The sequence below is a fragment of the Pholcus phalangioides genome, unplaced genomic scaffold (genome assembly GCF_987345545.1).
Source record: "Pholcus phalangioides strain wild (caught in Gottingen) unplaced genomic scaffold, Ppha-v1.0 ptg000011l_1, whole genome shotgun sequence".
Taxonomy (NCBI): Eukaryota; Metazoa; Arthropoda; class Arachnida; order Araneae; family Pholcidae; genus Pholcus; species Pholcus phalangioides.
In genome coordinates, this window is record NW_028301604.1 from 52517807 (window position 1) to 52540195 (window position 22389).

The 22389-nt window shown below is 36.1% G+C and overlaps 1 protein-coding gene across 4 annotated transcripts in view; it reads right to left on the bottom strand.

The window, feature by feature from the left end:
• 5PtaseI (inositol polyphosphate-5-phosphatase A) overlaps window positions 1–22389 on the bottom strand; it is a 150160-nt gene that overhangs the window by 91772 nt on the left and 35999 nt on the right. For all 4 annotated transcript variants that reach the window (XR_016193602.1, XR_016193603.1, XM_089239657.1 and 1 more), the window contains 2 exons: window positions 12952–13039; window positions 5210–5273 (listed from right to left, as the gene is read on the bottom strand). Coding sequence is in view for 2 of the 4 variants with exons in the window: in XM_089239657.1 (XP_089095783.1) it covers window positions 5210–5273; window positions 12952–13039 (152 nt within the window). In the remaining 2 variants the exon portion in view is untranslated. The remainder of the gene's footprint in view (window positions 1–5209; window positions 5274–12951; window positions 13040–22389) is intronic.

A 22389-nucleotide genomic window follows, 5' to 3' on the forward strand; every position in this document is an offset into this window, starting at 1 on the left:
AAAATGAGATTGCAAATGAGTTTTACTTCACTGACAACGGAAGTACGAGGGGCATTTAAAAAATAAGGGCCAATTAGTTAATGGGGGAGAAATAAATAAGATTATTAAAAGTACATTAGTGGTTCAAAGCACACACACATATCTTCACAATTTCCTCAGTCATCTTTCATCTTTATCTACGCAGTGAAGAACAAGCGTTTTTTTAAACAAAAGTCAGTTTCAAACTGCCAGTTCAGCAATGTTTCTGAGAGTTGCATACTACAATTTTGAATTTTGATAATGTTTCATGTTAGACTGAGTATTGTTTCAGCCTAGATGACAGGGACGCCAGAAGTTAAAAATGATTGGTGCTGCTCAAAATGTGTTTGCTTTGCAAAATAATAATAGTTTCTTATATTCCCCAGAGACCATATGTTCTGCTTTCATGTAGAATGTCCTGTAATGCCCCAGGCGAGTATAGTGGAGTTGGGATCTGAATTCACCCTTTGGCCACTGAATCAACATTGCAAGAGAAGAGTCTGCCAGAATATTATATATTCTGGGCAAAAATTTGCCCTTGTTGACCGACCAGGTATCTAATTGTGGATCCGTTGCATATTCATTTTGCGCATGTATTGTGTGTTCAGATTGGATTCTGCGTATGCAATGTTTGGCAGATAGATTGTATTTTTATTGGTAGCATGTGCACACATGGTGGACTTGAGAAAGTGTGGCCACACCCAGGGTCGCAACTAAGGCAGGTCAGGGAGTCTGATGACTTGGGCGTTGGACCAGAAAGGGTGCTGAATTTATGCTTTACCATTTAAAAATTATAGGGACCGGGACACCAAAATGAACACCATCCCCAAGAGACAGAGTTAATTCCCTTTTCTAGTTGCGAGTCGCAAGTTGCTGAGGTCAGGATTGCAGTCACATTAGAGAATAAAAAAGGATTAAAAATCTTCATTTAAATTATTTCATTTATTAACACATCACAAGGGCGGGGGACTGAGATCTCAGTTCAGCCTCGTCTAACTCATACAGGGGTGTGGGGGCATTGCCCCACCACTCCCCATATTTCTACCCATGCTGTGGGCATTCCTCCTTCCCCCCCCCCCCCGCCCAGAATCAAAGGCAAAGCTGACTGATCTAGTGTATATGGGTATATATGAATTGACATCATCATCGCCGTGCCTCCCTCAGACTTTCAAGTCTGTTTCCACCTATGGTCTGACCAGAATTTAAAACTTGTTTTTCAGTGGCAGACAGTTAATGACTGCGGAACTCATTGTTAAATTCTGAAAATGAAGGGGGAACTGGTGTTCCACCGTTTTCCCCTTCTTTTTTCCATCAAATTCAAATTGGCCAAAAAAATTTAAAACTGGGAAAAAACAAAACCGAGATGATGGTGATGACAGGGTTAAAATATTGTGTTGTATATCCAGTATTGCGCCTAGAAGAAAGGATAAAACAGTTTTACTGCTATACCGTAATTTCACACAACTATGGTCCAAACACCTGTGCTCACTAAAACATTGATAATCCAAATGCTAACAACATCTAATGGACTATTTAATTACTAAAGCAAAGAGTATAGATACTGTAATATGGAGATGTGGTTAGGATGCAGTCTCTCTGATACTTCCAATGAATCAGCTGTTAGTTGGGGGTTGTTTTCCTTGTTATCTTGTCAGCAGCAAACTTTCTCGGCTAGAAGTTACTACAACAAGCTGTTCTGTGCTATTGATGTTCTGTATTACAGGTAATTTAGTACTTATGAATGTTTAATAAACATTTTTACTGTTGTGTGCATATAAAAATATTTATAGGAAAAATAATAGAAAATTGTACTTTGCTCTCAACTATGGTGCAACCATTTTTATAGACCACAAGCTGTTACCCGCACTTTTGCTAGTGTGGATTTGGTAATCTGAAAATTACTCGTCAATGATTCCCTCCGTAACATTTGAGCTCCTTGTGACCCCTTGGGGGGATGAATTTTCAGAAATCCTGTCTTAGAGGGTATCTACTTTATAAAATATAATATTGACTAAATTTCATATTTATGGCTTCGGCAATTTCAGCTCAGTGATGATTGCTCCATATAACCTTTGAACCCCCTCCCTTAGGGGGGGGGGGTAGAATTTTGAAAAATCCCTTCTCAAGGAATTTGCAATCACTGCACATTACAATGCTGACCAATATGAGGGTGTCTACCACATACCAAAAGCAAAATTTGGTATCTTTTTGGTGGCCTTTTCTTGTTTGACATAATGAACCACACTGGATGGTTTTTATCATATCAGTGGTTCCCAAACTGTGAGTTGTGACCACCTAGGGGGGTCTTAATGGAATAGGGGAATGCAAGTGAATTAACATAATGGAAACATATGATAAGAAATCAATTTTAATATTTTTCAACTTTTCATGGGGCATGATGATGATGTCATAATATATACATAATATATTTTGCAATCAACCATACAAATTTTTGATGCGGTGGGGGAGGGGGTGGCTGCCTGCAACCCCTTCATGTTCCCATGTATCTCCACCCATAGTAAGTACTATCTTACACCACAAACAGAAATAAAATTTTTCTATCAGAGTCTAATTACTGAGAAAATTTTCAATTTGTTCATTTTTGTAGCTCCACAGTCATTTTGTGCCCACAATGGTTTATTCAAATGAAACCTAGTAAAGCCAATTTACAACTGAGAATTCAAACACCATCCACAGTGGTGTTGAAACCAGGGGTGCTGTGGGTGCTCGGGCACTCATGGTAATAGGTGACATAGGTCTCAGTAACCCAGAATTTATTCAAAAATTGAAATTTCCTATATATAAAGCTCAAGATGAACGAACATTCAATGGTTCCAAACACCTCAAACACATCCACCAGTCCTGTTAAACTGAACATGTTCGTATATATATTAGGCACCTCAGCTGTTAGATGGTCATTCATATATAGCACAAAAATAATAAGCAATAAAATTTAATGCTTTTGAATAGTTTTAAAATCGTTCTCAGGTTTGCATCCATTTTGTTATGTTTGGGTAGCCATCAGGACGACCATTTAAAGAGCTTAGATAAGATCAATTTATATTTGGCGCAAGTGGGTATATAAATAAAATGATGATTACATATCGTCAAATGAAATACCAAATGTTCTTCCCCTCTGGTATTAGATCAGGGCTGGACAAATCTCAGAAAATTTAAATGGCCTGTCAAGCATGTGAATTACAATAATACATGCCAGAATCTTTCTACAAGCCCGAAAAATATTACTAAATATATTTACTACATTTACTTTCACTGGGAGGGGGACCCTTGTCCAACTACAATAAAAAACTCAATTTTTTTTTATAATAATCAATAATTTTTTAATTAATTTAAATTTCCTTTGAGTAAAACACCCCGCAGGATCCTAAGGGTTCAAGCCACATAGCCTTCCCTCCCCCATAAGCGGATATAGGTTATTTCTCTATCAGGGGAGAGATGAATGTTCCCCCCCCCCTGCTCTTTTGCTTATACCAATACAATTTTTTTTCAATAAATGGGGGGGGGGGCAATAGGGAGATCACCCACCCATCTCTGTATCCCCATGCTCCCAAGGAACTTTGCAAGATCACCTAAACCCTCAGTAATTCATGAATATTCAATATAATCCATCCCTGAACACGTCCTTGCAGGGTCCGTATATACAGACGTCTGGCAACCCTAGACCCCGCAATGTTTTCGCCGTATCTGAGTTCCTTTGGCACCTATGGTGAAACTTTCCGAAACAAGCTCGGGGGGGGGGGTGCATTCACAAATGTTGAAAACGCCTCCTGCGATTTTAAGCCATGTGCATGATAGCCGTGTTGTGTATCAAAGCACTGAGGAGATGCATAGCAATAGTGGGCTCAAAACAGCAAAAAGAGCCTAGAACATCGTTGAGTGGTGAGAAGTGTGAGAGACAAGCAGTTTGTCTCATCGGTTAAACTATCGGCGCAGACTGCCAAGACTGATGGTTTGCAGTTATAAACGATGCACATTGCCAGATAGCGATGTGCATCAGAAGAAAATGTCGTCTAAATAAAATGTGCACAAATAAGCCCATTTCTTTACTGATCGCACTACAGCGCAAAGACAGAACACATAGGCGAGGGTAAAATAAAAAATTAGAGAAAACATTACTCTAGGAGACGAAACCATCGTGTGAGGGCACATACATAGTGCAAGCAAATTTTCCAATTCCGACAGTCAATGACCCATACACTCATGCAGGGAAGCACAGTAGGGGCTGACAGGACTCCAGCTCGAAGGTCTGAGATAATTCTTAATTATTATTTTTCACAATAAATTCACTATACAGGAGCCCGTGCCGAACTGGTCTGTGCGCATCAAAAATCTCAATTTAGGGGCCCTGCTGCAGGATCTGGGAGAGAAATATTAAACCAACCGAGGGTCCTTTTGGAGGATGGACTTCACATATTTCTATTCACATATTTTGAAGACCGATATTGAAGACACTAGTTATTTGCTCTATCATCATGCTCTGGTGTCGGCCTGGACTGCAAGTTTTTCACTGTATTCCAGTGGTTCACAAACTTTTGTCACCCCCGGGATTCCCTAACCTAATTCATGGTTCATCGGTCGCTTCCCGGAATAGTTTGGCAGATTTTCTCATTTTAAAGAATCACTTCAAAGCATAAATAGGCACGTAAATCAATACCTCAAGCTCCGTTGGATGCAGAGTTGGAACTAGGGGGAGGGGGCGCAACTGCCCCAGAAGGCAAAATTTAGGAGGTAGTCATTTTAGATGGGAGCAAAGAATACTGTTATAAAATTATAGAATTTTAGAATAGTGAGGGTGGCAAAAATCCTTGCTACAGCCCTGCCACGACGTACTTTACCTCACAAAACAATTAATGGCGAATGATTCGCCAATTCCATCACAGACCTTATTCTAGTTCTGGATTTTTCTTCTCAAATTCTCTCATTCTATCACACGCACACATACTGCACGATTTTGTCATTTGCTATAGCTAGTCAATAAAGATTGTGCGGCAAAAAAAGGATGATATAATTGCAAAAATCACAACTTTCTTCCTTCGAGGGGAAAAAAATGGGTGTCCTTTCACATGGCCCACACAAGGGTGGGGCTGACAGGCTATTAAGAGTCTAAATTGAGATGAAACTGATAATTTTTCAATGTTAACATATGAAAGAGAAAATCTAAATCAAATACCTTGGAAATCCCATATTTGAACATTTTTCAGAGAGTTATGAATAAAATACATGCTCCCTAATGCCTGAAAAAAAAAATGATTAGAATGTTAAGCAGAGCTGTTCCCTTCATTGCTGCAAAAATAGAGAGGTTTGTTTCAAGTAAATTAGTTAAACATTAAAAAGAATCTTAAATTTCAATTATCAACAGAATAAAGCAAACACATTCATGGATGTAATTACAATAGGACTGCTCCATCTTTGGCTATAATTGGATCCAGGTCCTTCTCTAGATGGCTAAAACTACAGAGAATAGAAACAGCTTTTCTTACAAATTTCTGGGTAGAGTAGAACATCTTTATCTCACTCTGGTTTTATTTCAGAAGTGGAAGAAACCGAAAATATAATTCATGATAGAACAATAATTCCCCATGACAGATACTAACATTCATTGGTATGTGATACTGATAAAAAAAAAGGTTAGGCAGTGTTGGACACTGCCACGCTATTTTTGTGAAAATGTCAATCGTGTATAACAAATTGAAATTAAATTTTTTGTACTATAAATTGCTGTGCTAGGAATCATGGGAGCAAAATTTCATATAAGTGAAGGTTCAGAATCCATATCAAAATGAAGATCAATCTGAAGTTGGCTTCTCGGCTACTAAAGAGGGGAGAATGGTGGAGGAGAGACAGAGAATAGGAATGGCTGAGGATACAAACTTTGAAACTAGTGATGAGGTAGAATGTGTTTAGAAAGGTATGTAACAGTGCTGTAGTAAGCCAGTAGCTATTTTTAGACACATGCTAACACAACATGCATACTGAAGTTGAAATGCCAGCCCATCACTTCTAAGAATCAGAACGAATGCAGATTTTTTCACAGGCCTGCAAAATTGGTCGTCTATACCTGCAAATTTCAATAAAGGCCAGAGAACAAAAGTAGCCATCCAGGTATGCAAACGAGAATGGGAGTATGAGAAAGCATGACTGCAGAGTAGAACGAGAGTTGGGAATAAAAAAAAGTTTTATTGGGGCTCGGCTTCTTAATTTTTAAGTTCGCTGCATTTTATTGGTTCTCATCAAGCTTGGTTTCTTATGACATTTGAGCAAACGTTCTCTAATTTACAAATTCTCTTTTTTCATTGGTTTTTATGGGGCTCAATTTTTTGTGGAATTTATGCGAGCGTTCTCCATGTTTTTTAAAGTAGTTGTCGTCCTGATACAACTCCAATTTTGGGCCCCCTGCCCTATATTAGGAATGCCAAGTTGGTCCAATGGGATTGAGTCTGTAACATCCCTTGAGAGTTACATGCCCGGTTTGAAATATCCGGTTAAAGCAGACAACAAGCAAGAAATGAAAACAGGTTTTTCACATCGATTACTTTATTACATTAAGTTGATTTTGTGATATTACATTAACACACAGGTTAACTTTCAATTTTTCATTAAGAACAATTTCACATTTAAGTTTTCAATTCAAAAATTTGTTTTATTAGATGTGGGTGGATCTCACCATTGGGATTCCATGTTCTGCTGAACATCTCCTTTATAGTCGTAGACCAGGGAGAACACGATGCAGATCCATCCACGCCAGTAGAACAAATTGAAGATCCGAATACTGAAAAAGGAGGACGCCTGAGCGCACAACCTTAGTGACGTCACTAATACCAATTTTCACAGTAGATGGCGCCACTATTCTGATGAATAAAACCGGTCACAACAGTAATTCTTCCTCGGCTAACCATATTTGCTTAAGAAAAATACGGAAATTTATCCTTGAAATGTAGGAAAATATGGAACACTGCCAATTATATTGCCAAAAATGATGTCAAAAGTAAGCAAAGTTGCCAACTCGTGCTAAAATCACAGAAAAGTCGCCAATCATGGGAAATGAAGCACCACTTCAAATTGCAGTGAATTAAAATAAAAAACATGACAAATATGTGAGATGAATATTCTTATTTGTAGTAATAATTGTCATAATATAATTTGAGATGAACAGATAATTTTATTCATTGATTTGATAAATAAAATGAATAAAAAATCAAGTTTGCTTCTTCATTGTATGTGAAAAACCGGGACATTTTGCAAAAAAAGTTGGGATAGCCAGAAAAACAGAAAAAACTGGGACTGTCCTGGGAAATAAGGAACGTATGGTCACCCTAATTTTTCCCAACTCTAAAACAGAACTGCTAAAAAAACAGAAAAAATTCTGGGAATTTCAGTGGCTATTGTTAAACGCTCGTGGGGAAAAAACACATGAACACTCATATCAATGCAGAAATATATGTTTAAAAATGGGGAAAAAAAATGATTCCAGAAACCTGAAAAGGAGGACAAAAGGGCAAATTTTCCAAAATGAGGGAGGACCCTTGAAATGACATCAAAAGAAGGATCGTTGTAACCCTACGTAACCTGAGAAAGGAGGACGCCTGCACATGCACCCTTAGTGATGTCACTTATCCCAATTTTCTCAATACATGGTGCCACTATTCTGACAAATAAAACCAGCCACAACAATATTTTTTTCCCAACTCTAAAAAAAGCAGAAATGGAAAAAATTCTTGAAATTTCGACGGTTATTGTTGAATGCATGCAGGGGAAAAAACAAAAAAAAAAACACTCATATCAATGAAGAAATATATTTCAGAGTGTGGAGAAGAAAAATTTCCCCAAAAAAAAAAAAATTCTGGAAACCTGAAAAGGAGAACAATAAGGTGAATTTTTCGAAACATATGAGGACACTTAAAATGACATAAAAAAAGAGAGCGGTTGGTAACCCTACCCCTGAGAGCCACGACGCATGGTTTGAGAAACACTGATGTCCAGAATTTTGGTTCTTTTCTTTTGAACAATTTTTGAGACTTTATTACTGACAATTTAAAGAGTTAGACTTGATGCATTATCTTTGCTTAAATATGGGGAAAAACCCCACTTTTTTGAAAAACTGGAAAATTGTACGTTTTTTTCTTTAAAATCTTCAGGAGAGTGATATAAAAATATTCCAGCTTTAAGCAATGCAAATTCCAATTATTTCAGTAATTTTTAATATGATTTTGAAAATTTTAATGTCATGGGTAATTTTTCTCAAGAATGATTATTATATAATAAAAAAAATTAATCATTACAATACGGTCTACTTACACGGGGCTGCGATTATAAGACTAACTTACTACCAATTGTAACTATTCAATTCTGAAGTTTCTGAAGTTTTTAGGATACTCAACTTCAAATGACATTTCTTTATATAATAAATATATCCTAAACCTATGACAACTTGTATTCTATAAAGCAATAATTTTTCTGCACAAAAACAAAAATCTTTGCACACCCAAAATGAATGTTTCCTTGAGACGACCTCATGTGGTCTTTGAGATTCCTTCACATAGAAAAAATATTTTTTGCAAACATTTTTTTTTTTTTACATTGCTCCTAAAATTTATAACACTTTACCTATTGAATTGCGAAATATAACACCATTTCCTGCTTTTAAACTTCAACAATACATTGCTAACATACCAAATATTAAAACTTATTTTAACACTCAGATGTAAACTTATACATTTTGATGTGTTTCACCGAAGCGATTTGCTTATTTTTTTACAAATAAATTCCTGTCCGCCACCTCTATTTTTTTTATACTCAGTGCATATATTTCCTTGATTTGCTGATATGCATATTTTTTTCATGCACGCATTTCTTTTTTTATTCTCGCGCTTTTAACATAGCAATACTAATTTCACTATTGACTTTTAGTTTTAGCTTCATTATTTGTTGTCAGTATGGGTAACGAAGTTACCCCTTGTCTACTCTCATGTAACTCAGTGTATCAAAAATTACTTCAGTCTAACATGTTGTGCATGTATATACATATTTTTGCCCCTTTCTTTGTATAAGTGAAAGTGAATAATTGTCTTTTTGAAAAAAAAAATGCAATTAAAACCATCATGGTTTTAACCATCTTGACTCCAGTGTTGTCTGAAGGATTTTGGGGGAAAATTAGAAGAAATAAAGGAAGGAGCCAACACACAGGAATCAGGGTTTAAGCTAGATAAAAAATTCCTTTCGCAAAAAAGCGAAAATGGGGAGAAAAGCTTTAGCAAAAAACTAAAATGGTAATGTAGCGATTGATGATTGGATGTTTACTCGTTTCGTACCTCCTGTACGCATTTTTGCGAAAGTGGCTACCACTTCTTTCGCATTCTAAGATTTTCTTTTGCATTTTGCGAAAAATGCGACCGTAGCTTAAACCCTGACAGGAATATTGTGTGTCTCCTTCTGGTTGATTATCCCAATAGGTTACCTGAATTTGTTTTAGAGTGTGCACGAGTTCTCAACAAAAATCAAAATAAAAAATTACTTCAGGTGAAAGTGATATGAAAACTTTAAAAGGTTCTGGGATTTTAGGGTTTCCGTCACTTTTGATTCTGCAGAACACCTGCTGGAAAACCCTGTACAAGAAATTTCACTCTCACTCACTAAAATCATAGTACTATGTCCCACTGCCGTGAGCGCCCCCCTTACTGTATGCACTTAAGGCTCTGTGCCATGCTAGAGTTATGGGTCCATGCATAAAGACAGTCTTTCCCAGGCGCACAACTGAGAGACAATGAGATAACTCAGTCTTCTTGCTTTTGAAAAAGTTTCTCTCCAGCAAGTGTTTTCAAACAGAGAAGACATTATAATTGAAGGACCAGGAATGCTCATATTACCAAGTTGCACACACTGTTCTGGCGATCACTGTCTTTTAAAACTAGTCTTGCACTTCACCAAATGTTTCAGAAACAATGTAAATCAAGTGAACATAAGGAGATGAAATACACATACACTGTATCAGAGGAAAAAGTACTTGAAATGTTGAATCTACCCATACAGGTTATATAGCATAGCTGCCAACTTTTGAAAATGAAAATTTGGGAGATTTTCGCGCAAACCCGTATTTTATGCTAAAACCACTCCCTAATAAATAAAATTTAATTATATGGGATTAATTAAATTTAATTTAATTTAATGGGATTTTTCCAAACATAAAAGTTAAAGCATAGGGAATAAAATCCCTACTGAAGTCAAATTAAAATAGGGATTTTACACACATGGAAGTTAAACCCTTGGGAATAAAATTCCTACGCAAAAAACAAGTGAAATTGGAGGCCAAAACTTCAATGATGTAAAAATAAATATTGTGTTCAATCAGAAACGATGTGAACAAACATTCTGCGCGAATGACCCAAAAATCATCGGAGGATGAAGGAAAAAAGCGCCAATTTTTGAAGAACACTGACTTTTTGTGACACTTGCTTGATGTTTTTTTTCATTTCACGAGTGATGATGGCAGTCTTTCCATGACCGATGTTTATGTCCGTAACACAACTTGTACAAAAAGTCGGCCCTCTTCTGGAACGTTTGATGAAAGGAAATTCATCAGAATAAGTATCTTTAAAATTGATTAAATATGTTTTTGCTTATCAGTATTCATGCTTTGTTATATCGCACGTACGTAACTTCAACAAAAGAAATTTTAACCATATGCGCGTCACTAGAATCTTCAATTATTATCCAGGACTATTGGCTGCTAAGCCATTTCCCTGCACGATAAGACAAACAACTTTCTTGTTACCATCAGAGGGTTTGTAAAACTTCCTTAAAAAGGGAATTTCCCCATTTACGACGTGTGACGTCATTTCAAAAGGGAAAAAAAAAGAGGCTTCATGCCCCACAAGAAATTCCTTAGGGATTGTTTTCATAAGTGGGGATTTTTGGGGGGGAACTTTTCGGGAGGTCGAGCGATGAAGCTAAAATTCGGGAGACTTGGCAGCTATGATATAGGGCTGAAACTAAGAGGGAACAGGCGGGTCTGGTGTCCAACGCTGGACTAGAATTCAAATTCATCCTTCAACGGCTCCTTCTACATTATGGGGGGAAAATATATGCTTGCCCTGATCCACAAAGAATCTAGTTGCAGCCAGGGTCAGCAGGTTTTTGATGCATGACAGTTTGATTTAAACTGTCACGTCGAAAACTCTACGTCAAAAAAAACTGTCAAATATCACAAATAAAAATTCTCATTGGAAATACACACATTAATTACATTTAATGTTTAAAGTGTCTATGTTATACAAAGCATAGATACTTAATATATATATGTGATTGTGAAATAATTCTCTATTCTCTACAGAATTATTTTCGACAATGTATATATATTTTTGTTCTTATAAAACATACAATTTGAATAAAACATAGCATAAAAGCTGAAGGAAAAACTGTGTAATGATTTGATATTCTTCAATTCAAAATGATTTTTGACCTTCCAAAATTTATTTAACTGCTTATACAGTCAAACCTCTCTATCTCAAAACTGACGGGACCAAAAAAAATTTCGAGAAATAGAGATTTTTGTAAGGAAAAACATGCCAAAAACAGCGTGAAATTCGTTGATTATAAATTAAAAAATACCGAACTATATGCTTTTTTAGTAATGCACTAATGTTCTGAAATTCCATGTTCAACATTATTCTGAGATTCGTTGAAATTCGAGTGGTTCACCAGATCTAATTCCTTCATCACTGAGATGATTGGTTTGAAACCTGTAGCTTCCTTGAAGCAACTTTGAATTAACTGTTGGCTGACTTTCTGTCATGTTGAACAAGCTATCCACACATGGCATCCACCCCTCTGTCAATCACAGTAATCACAGTATCCGCCTATGATAGACAAGCATCGGTGGAGATATGGGGGGGAGGGGCATTGCCCGCATCAAAGGTAAAGTTGACTGATCTAATGCATATATGTATAGATGAATTGACATCATCATCATCGTGCCGCCCCTCCCCCAGACTTCCAAGTCTATCACTGCCTATGTAGACAAGATTCATCAACACAATAAATATGAATAATACAAAGCTGTAATATGAATAATCCTTTCTTATCAGTTTCTTTCACCTCCGGAGAAAAGCAAGAAAAAGAATTTTTGCAAAAAAGAAAAGGAATTTTTGTGTTTTCTTATCATTGGGCTTGGCCTTTGAGAGAGATAGAGAGTTTTTGGAAAATTATTTCAAGACAGAGAGGTGAAAATTCATTAATTTAGTATAGAAAATACAATTTTTTTCATTTTTCGAGATATAGAGTTTTCAAGAAAGAGAGGTTTGTCTGTATATGTGTATAGATATAAATATCTGCTGTACACTTATTATAACAGATGAGTGTTTAAAAATATCTTTTACACCATGTATATGTAATGCTGATTTCTGTTATTAAATTATCTAGATAATAACTGATACTTAAAACAATACCCGTATTGTGTGTATAACATTAGAATATATCTAGCAATCAAAATACATACTGAATTGTAGGAATAAAACGTTCCTTAATTTTGCAGTGCTGGCTTGTATAAGATGCTTACAAAAGTCCTATAACTTATTCTTGGTGTAAAAGTAACAATGGCTAAGTTTGACTATAATATGGTACGGTATATTTACTAGCATTCATAATGCAATGGTTTTTCAGTTCAAGCTGCATTTGAACGTGCAAAACAATGTTTTGGGTATCAAGTCCTGCTAGCTCTGCTTTGATTGAAAATACTCTTTAAAAATCTGGATTTATACAGGCTATGCCATGAAATTTTTAGGTGAGAATAAATGAGTCTGTTGATGCTGCACAAAATAAAATTTATTTGTAATGAAATTTTGGACAGATCAGAAAATTTAAAACATCACAAAACAGGTAACTTTTCTTATCCATTTTATCAACAAAAATTTACTTTACCGTAAACTTCTCACTGTTTGTGAAATCTTCATCTAAATATACTCTCACTTGACCAAACTCTTGAAGTTCATCACTTGCCATCATTACACTGTAATACATTTAAAAGTTTTATAAGAAATAGTTATTTTGAAAGCTCTATTCAATAAAACTCAGTGAAATAAAAATAAGTGGGGGGGGGGGGCGGCTGTGTAATCAATATGCATAGGCAGAGATAGACATGAAAGGCTGAAGGGGGCCATGATGATGATGCAAATTCATTATATGCATATACATTGCAACAGTAAGCTCTGTCATTGACGCATGTCGATGTGGTCGCAAGTTTAAACTTGAACACATCTTTTAAACTTCATTACATATAATGATTTTTTTTGGCATCATAACTAAAAATGGAAACGTCTTCACATAAATGAGGGTATTACAGGCCAAAGTCTCAAAGAAATGTATCCCTATCTTGTAAATACACTTACTGAGATATAGCGTAAAATGATTTTGTTACAAAACGTCTACCTCCGACCAGGTGCCTGATGTGGAAAATGTATTAACATCAGTAAGGTATTGTTGGATTTGCCTCAAGATGATCAAGCAATAGACTCACCAAAACCCTTATATGTTTCATATATTTTTTGAGGTATGACCATTTAAAAAGCATTTCATTATGACAAAGTTTTGGGGGTGCAGCCAGTTTTGTAGGTAGATGATTAAAAGATTTATTCACACTAAAAATTTAAGGTTACTTGCACCTAAGACCCATCATACCCACCACCAAAGCAATTGACTATGATGGGAATACAGATCATGTCCAGATGAATAGTTAATTCATGTACTGTTAATAAAGATATGTTGAGAAAGCCAATTAATTTAAATGCTCTTCAGGCAAAATTTGCCAATAGAGACGAGAAAGATTCATTAGCAGACTTGGAGTAGGCCAATGACAAGCAGATGTTTCTAATAGCTGAATGTCGACTGTTATTCTATGTGGTGTGCAGTATATGTCACCAGTTCCAAACCCGATTTAACTTTTGAAAGGCACATTTTGGAGGTAGTTATTAAAATATTTTGAAACAGCCCAGGCCACAACTAAATATTTGGTCAGATGGGGAAAGTATGTAATTTTGCATCTCTGCAATATTTAAAGAACGTTTGACTGGTGAATCTGATGTATCTTTGGGTCCAGCACCCATGGCATCAGACCTGCCTGCTCCCTTTGTTGCAGCGCTGGAGATATAGAATTTATTTAAAAGGCCAGTCTCTTTGAGGGGCACCCGAGTATTGTGGTGGTAAGATGCTCATCTATCGCTGTGAAGATTCTGTCAGGTCCCACGTCCAAACCAGGGGAAGAATATAGATAAGATTTTTCCCTAATGAGCTTGAGGCAACCATAATAGATGGCGCCTTCATTTCCAACTGAACTAATTTACAGCAGTAAATTACAGTATTGCGATACGACTGGAGTTGGTGTGTGGTGAAATAGTCTCTTTGAGATGCTCTAGTTCAGTATAAAAGTGATAGAGTTTTTTGGAATCTTCACCAGTCCTCCCCCTCAATCTTCTAATATAAGTTCTAATTGCTTTTAAAAAATCATTTATTAGTCATATCTCATGTTATTTTGAGAAAGAATCAACATTTTTGCAACATTATTTCTCAAATGCTCATTATTTGTTTTTGTCTTACTACATACTTGTAGAACAAGTTACAATGAATCAAACAGCACTACACACAAGGTAACAGAATGAACCAAACATGACCAGGCTCTGCCACAGAAGCAATGTAAGCAAATCACCCTAGAGGATATGGTTGTGGCAAGGAGCAAAGTATACAAGAGTGGGGTAGGTGTACATTAAAAATGAATACATTAAATATGAGGGGATCAAAATACAGGGAGAAAATAGACATTGTCAGGGATACAGTACAATGCAAGACACAGTGCAGCGACTGGGAGGAATGACATAAGGGGAAATATGTGGGCAGAACAGTACAAAATAAATAAATATATATATATATATATGCGTGTGTGTGTAATAGGCATGGTGCAAAATTATAATATATAAACACAAGATGTTTGACACAGTACAAAGGATGATTGCTGGATATGCAAGACAATACATTAAAACAAGCCATAGGCACATGGTACTAGATTCCTATACCAATTTTTGCTATGTGACAAGAAAATTTTAATACTTCATGTTTGCAATACTATTATGCCATCTCATGACATTATAATGAGGTAAGACTTATTATTAGACACATCAAATTTTCCTCTTTGCAATGAGATATTGATTGTCTTCATGTCTTGTCTTTGCAATGCCTCGAGTGCCAGTCGAGTGGTTAGGGAACTAGCTTTTCACTGTGCAGGTCTGGATTCGAATCCTGGTTCGGGCATGGATGTTTACTAACACTAACAAATTCCCTGGACGGATCATGCTGATCCCTTGGGAATATGTGTGAGGATCATGTTATCATAATTTAACACACTAGTTGAATGTTTAATCCCTGTATAGAATTCAAAAATTGCTATGGTTGGTGTATCTTAGAAGTATGGTAAAATGAAATCCTATGCAGCATCTGTTACTAGATAGCATCGTTAGTAGATAAGATTGGTAGATCTCAGCTTTTACCACAGAAAGATGTTTAACATCAGAAAAATGGTTTTGGCATTTACTGGTAAATGTATATATATGCATACATTTTATTAATTTCATCAAATTTAGCTGAATTCATCTTATCATAAATCAGCTGTCAAAAACCTCTTGTACAAACTGAGAAGAGTGGCACCACTTTAACATGCATGACCATCTGGTGGCTAATTTTAGTATATATGAGCTATTAGTTAAGTTAGGTCTGACTGTCACTGTACGCTTCTGTTCGGCATATATATGCTCTAGAGCAGTGGTTTTCAAACTTTTATCTTATGTGGCTCCCCAAAATAGTATAACAAAGAACCATCTCATGGTATTGAATACAGGAACACGTTCATATGGACAGCTTACTGCATCACTCCTGACAATGGTTGGCAGTGATCAAAACTTTAAGAACTACTGTTCTAAGGAAAGAAAAAATATGTCTGTTACTTCTATATTATTCAAAAACTGTAGTGTAGTGGTCTAGTACACTTGCCAGGCTTGTGAGGGGACAGTGGTTTGTTTCCCACAGAGGCAGTTGAATTTTCTTTCCTGAATTAATGTTTGCATAAGCCAGTTATCAAAACCCTTGTGATTATTGTTATTTACTTAGCAGAAATGCTCACATAGAGTGGAAACTGTTTAGTACCAATTGTAAACATTAGCCGACATAGTATTTTCATTTGAGTATTAAAAAAAATTAATAAAGTATTGATTACGATCTTTCATGTCTTAAAGAAGCTCTTAAAGGGTAGCAAAGAGGATGAAAATAAGGGTCATTCCATTTCAAATCACCCAGCAAAATGCCAAAATGACACCCATAGTCTCAGATTTCAATGATTTTTTTTTATTTGTTGCTTTTACCATCCTTATTAATCGTGTGAAATATTATTTGCATATTAATAAAACTTTTTGAGAAAAAAAAATGTTGAAGTTTATCAAAAAATGATGATCATTGATCATTTTTGTCGCACCACGGTCATTTTCTGCACACAAGGGCTAATTAGACCGGGACCTACAATTTATCGCCGAATGCGAATGGCAGGCTTGCTTTTTATACTGATCGAGAGGTTGGTGCGCTAACCCCTCGATGGGGGACTTCCTGCGGTAGCAATTTTTTGCTGCGGTGAGGTCGCCGTTATTTGTTGTACCCCCAAAAATTGATGCAGATGACTTTTCCAAGGCTCAATTTTTAAGTGGCATTGTTTGAGAAAATAAATCGTAACTTTTTCAATTTTCAATATATTCAAGTGAAATTTTCACTAAAGTGTTCAAAAAAACACACAAAATATGAATAAAAATAATTCATATGCTTACATTTGAAATTTACATGCAAAAAAATTATGTAAACTTTGTTTTTGTGGAATTTTTTGTTAGAAAAAATACAATTTTTCTAACATATTTTTAGACCAGAGGCACAGCAGTTACCAAAACAACTTTTATTTTAAATTTCTGCTAAATATATGAAGTAAAAGACTAACAGAAAAAAATGGTTTTTTGAGCGTTCATATATTTATTCTGGCTCACAACACAAAATTCACTGAAATAAGACTGGATCGCTCCAATTTCAAATCATTCAACTAGATACTGAAATGCAACCCATCATCCCAGATTCCAATTATTATTTTTTGTTTATTACTTCTACCATCCTTGTTGACCATGCAAAATTTCATGTACATATCTCAAAAACTTTTTGAGAAAAAAAATGTTTTCTAGCCTCACAAATGATGTCTCAGGCAACCCCATTCAAGCAATATTATTTGTGAAAATACACTGCTGGCCACCCAAATTGCAACACCAAGAAAGACAAGAGATATCGCAACAATATTTATTTTGTAGATAACATGTTGACCAAGCATCAAATGATAAAATTTATAGACTTCTGTGAAGTGTGGTTCCTGCCAAAATCAGTAGCCAGAGTAGCCGCCATTGTTAGAGATCACCGCTGTCACACGCCCCGGCATTGATTCAAAGAGACTTTGGATGTGTTCTTGGGGTACAGCAGACCAAGCAGCTTCCACGCATTGCCAAAGTTGATCTGGTGTGGCAGCTGGGGATGTAATCTGGGTCAATCGTTGAGCAACCATGGGCCACATGTTTTCTATCGGCGAAAGATCCGGAGAGCGAGCTGGCCAGGGAAGCAATTCAATCTGGCGATTCACGAAGAACCTTTGGACAATGCGTGCCACGTGTGGTCGCGCATTATCCTGTTGAAATATGGCTGTGGCCAAGCCCTGAAGGTAAGGAAGGACAACTGGCTCCAACACCACGGAGATGTAGCGCTGGCTTTTTAAAGTACCGGCAATGCGTACTAGAGGAGTGCGAGAGTGATATCCAATACCGCCCCATACCATAATACCCGGTGCAGGACCAGTGTGGCGGTGCATAACGCAGCTGTTCAGCATCCTCTCTCCACGGTGTCTCCAGACTCGAATCCGACCATCGTGGTGTTGCAGACAGAAGCGTGACTCGTCAGTAAAGACAATTTCATTCCATTGTGCCATCCACATCCTTCTTTCATCGCACCATTGGCGGCGGAGACGTCTGTGGTTCTGCGTCAAGGGTAGACGAAGCAATGGACGTCTTGCGGACAGACCACTCTGCTGTAAACGGCGTCGAATGGTACGTGCAGACACTGGATGATGCGGTACAGACTGAATGTGCTGTGCTATGGTTCGTGATGTGGCTGAGCGATCCGTCACTGCCATACACCTGTCATCATGTGAAGTGGTGCACTGAGGTGGATGCGATCGAACACGTCGGTCCGTCGTACCCTCCTGCATCCAACGATCACATATCCGCATTACAGTTGTTTGGTTTCGTCCAACACGACTACCGATTTCCCTGAAAGATAATCCACAATCTCTGTCGAACTCGGATACTTGATCAAAAGATGATCGCTGTTTTCTACGAGGCATAATTGATCGTTTTTTTGAAAAAACCACAAGAAAAACACAATTGCCGTACTTCAAATCGTCGAAATCTCCAAGCCTTAAATAGCGCTTTGAAGTGGCGCCACAGGCGCGCGTGATGTGCGTCTGCGCTGAAATTCTAATCATTTGCATATCTCACCTCCGCTAATGCATGTTGTAAATTTCATATTATTTGCATGCTTCCTTCAGGGTGTTGCATTTACGGTGGCCAGCAGTGTATATCACAACTTTGCAGATTTTCAATACATTCAGATGAAATTTCCACTAAAATGCTCACAAAAAAAATGTAGATTATGACTAGGAAAGAAAATTTAAACCTTTGCATTAAAAAATTAGATTGCAAAAAAATTGTTGAAATTTAATTTTTGATTCTTTTTATAATAAAAACACAATGGCTCACCTTTGCTTTTTCATTTACAAAAGCTCTCCTGCTTTTCGCACAGCATATTCAGTGACATTGAACTCTTCACAGATTTTTTTCCTTATTCCATGAAGCAGCGGCCAGAGTTAAAATTTGAAACATTTCCCTTGTTGTGATGGTTAAATTGAGTCTTTTTTCGAATTAACTCTATCAGAATAACATCATTTGCTTTCTGTTTAATATCTTCATTAAGTGTGCTTTGAGATTCATTTTCTGGTAATTCTTCTTCAAAAACATTACAAACCTTTGATTTTAAAGTGTTATAGGCAGATTCAACATTTCTTTTGGCATAGTTTGACCTGTACTGTGGAGCTACCCTATGAAATTTAACTGATGACTCTTCTATGTTCTGTAGAGATGAATTTATTTTTTCAAGAGTTTCTTGTTTAGTAATTGACATTTCCAAATTACTTATTTCTACATCAATATCATTGTTCATCTCTTCACAATATTCAGTTTCTTAACCTAATTTATTGATGTGTTTATTCACTTTGTCCCTATAAGTATGGCATATTTTTTGCCCTAGAATTGATTTTGTAAAAAACCATCTATTTCATTTATTTTCAGTGAAAAATACAAGTTTAATATCTTTAAATCTTTTATTTTTTCTCATGACATTTAAAAGGATTAAAGCATGCTTTAGGGTATATTTCATACTTCTTTGAGAAAAAAGCTCTGATGCTCACACACAGTAGATAAATGTTCAGAACTTACTCCACTCAAGATCAAAAGATTGTTGTCCGATGGGTCCAATGATGTAATGGGTAACAGATTTTTCACTTTTGCATAACACTTTTTATGACAGTAAGATCCAGTTTCTTTTCCAACACTATAAATTTCAAGTGTCTTTTCTGACATTTTACTTTGAATTCCAAAATGATGATATAAAATATTTAGCTCAAATGGAAATTGTGTTATCATAAGAAAAATTTGCTAATCCTAGATTAGCCTACTCCACATTCTCTGTCTTTAGCAAGATCATAATTGAGACTTGTATTATTTGATGGGGGGAGGGCAGTTTAGTTCTAACACTTTTGTTTTAGTTTTCTCAATGAAGCAGCAGCAGTGACTTTATCATCACCTGCTAGTGATAGTCTTAAAATTAAACAAGACACCAGCTGCCCTCTGAAGGACAAAGACCAGTGTGCTAAGATTTATAAATTATTTAAAAATGGTACTCAAGAGCCCTAGAAACATGCATGTTCCTAGGTCCCTGAACTCATTAATAGAGCTAGCTCTGCAGTCAATAATGTGAGATAGTTGTGACAGTTTCTCCCCTATGCAATTAGTCAAAAACTACCAGTTTTTGTAGTGACATGGATGCTCCACCAGCAGAGCCGTAGCATACTTTCTTGGGGCCCCTTAAAAAGGAAAAAAAATACAAAACAAGTGTCAATTTTATGTGAAGCCCCATTTGTCTTGGGGCCCCGGGGCAGTGCCTTGGTTGCCCCTTACGCCGCTTATATCCCGCAAGGGACAGAGCGGGGGCCATGTTTATGGTTGCCCCTTACGGCCCTATCCATCAGGTGCATACACAGCTGCATGAGCACTGGAGTAGATCAACATCTGGGGGGTCAACAGATGTTAATATTTCTACTTATAATTTGATTACCTACAGAAGTTCTGGACATTGCTATGGTTGCTCCCCACCCTGCATATTTATGGTCTTTAGTACCATTATTATCTCCCATTATCATATTGCAGAAAAATCTTCTAATGTTTCTTGTTAATGGTCACATAAGTTTTATCAGAAAATAGCATGAAATAGTATAGTTTGACCACTGAAAGATGGTGAGTGCTTACATAATGTCATGTGATGAATCTGTTGATTTATACAAAAACTAATTTTGAGTTTTTTTATTACTCAACTTTTTCAAAGTTACCATGGTGCTAAAACATACACATGGAATATAATTTTTCAACAGATGCAGAAATATGGCTCTTTTGTTGGCTGTTTCACCAACCCTTTAACTAAAATGTGTTGTCCGAATGCCCACACACAAAACTTAAGGATACTGCCAATATGGGACACAATGTTTCTTGAAAGATGAAATCATGAAATAGATCTGCCTAAGTAATAAATTTCATGATTATTGAGATTATTGATTTCCTTTCAAAACCCACAAGTTCTTTTGTTTTTTTTCAAGAGAAAATTAGGGAAACCTGCTGTAATGCATTAAAAATACTTAATTCAGTTATATCTATGAGATTAGTTCCCTTTATTTTCTGTATTTTTTTCCATACAACAAAGCAAATTTAGACATATAATAGGTATCCTTCTGCACTGTACCTACATATGAGGTTCAAGCTTGCATTTACTGGATCTTTTGTGTTTCTTGTAATCAAAAAATCTAGTACTTTACCACATTACAATAACATGCATACAGTACTAGGTTATTTCTACTTGAATATAGTTAAAGTTAAATATAAGGAAAATAAAATTCAAATTTCGTGATTTAAATCAATGATTTCTTTAAAAAAAAAATCAAGCTGATGTAAATCAGTGTATCCCTGCTGGCAAAATGTTTTTATATATTTTTTTAATTCGTCAATCCCTGTGACATAATTTACTACCTATATGACCATATGCATGACAATTACAGAGTGATTTATGTGCCCCATTTTTCACAAAGTTTGATGCTCTACTTGAGGATTGTTAATATTGATACAATGAGAGATTCTAAGAAACGCTCAAATACTGCTTAGTTAAATAAACTAAAAAACAAACAAACCCCTTCAATAAATATCTATTCTTTTCAAAACTTGCAAATATATGTAGAAAATCACTTATTAACCCTTCTCCCTCCCTGCCCAAAAAAGGATAGATATAAACCAAAGAAAGTTCACACTACAGTTCTGTAACACCATCAATTAATCCAAAATCAAGCTAGAAAAAATGGGACATGATAATTGGAGTTTTAAATTGCAAATATCCAAAAAAAAATTTGAAAAAAAATCACATTGCACACAAAAAGTGTTAACTGTATCACATCTGGATAGAACTGATAAGTGGTTTAAATGACAATACCTATGTCCACACTGGTGCGTTTTTTCTGCGGAAGTGATCTTTCCACTGGGGCACGTGAAATCTGATGTAATACTCAGGTGTGACTGAAACTTGTTGAAAGGCAGCTATTTTTTCGAAATGCCTGATTATCTACCAGGCGTGGATAATCATTCAATTACCCTTCATTATTTCGGATTTCGAAGTTTTTCGATTTCTATGATATCGCCCAAAGAAACTTTGCATTTTTGAAGACATCAAATCATGTAATGCATTTTGAGACATTAATGACAAATTTAAATTGATGGTAATTATAATTACAAAATTATAAATCAAGTAAACATCTTGGAAAATAAATTTTTGATCAAATCTTATATCAAAATGTAGGTTGATTTTTAAAAAATATATTTTGCTGAGCAGCTTGTGTTACAGAGCATTGCTGTGTAATTTGGAGTACTGCCC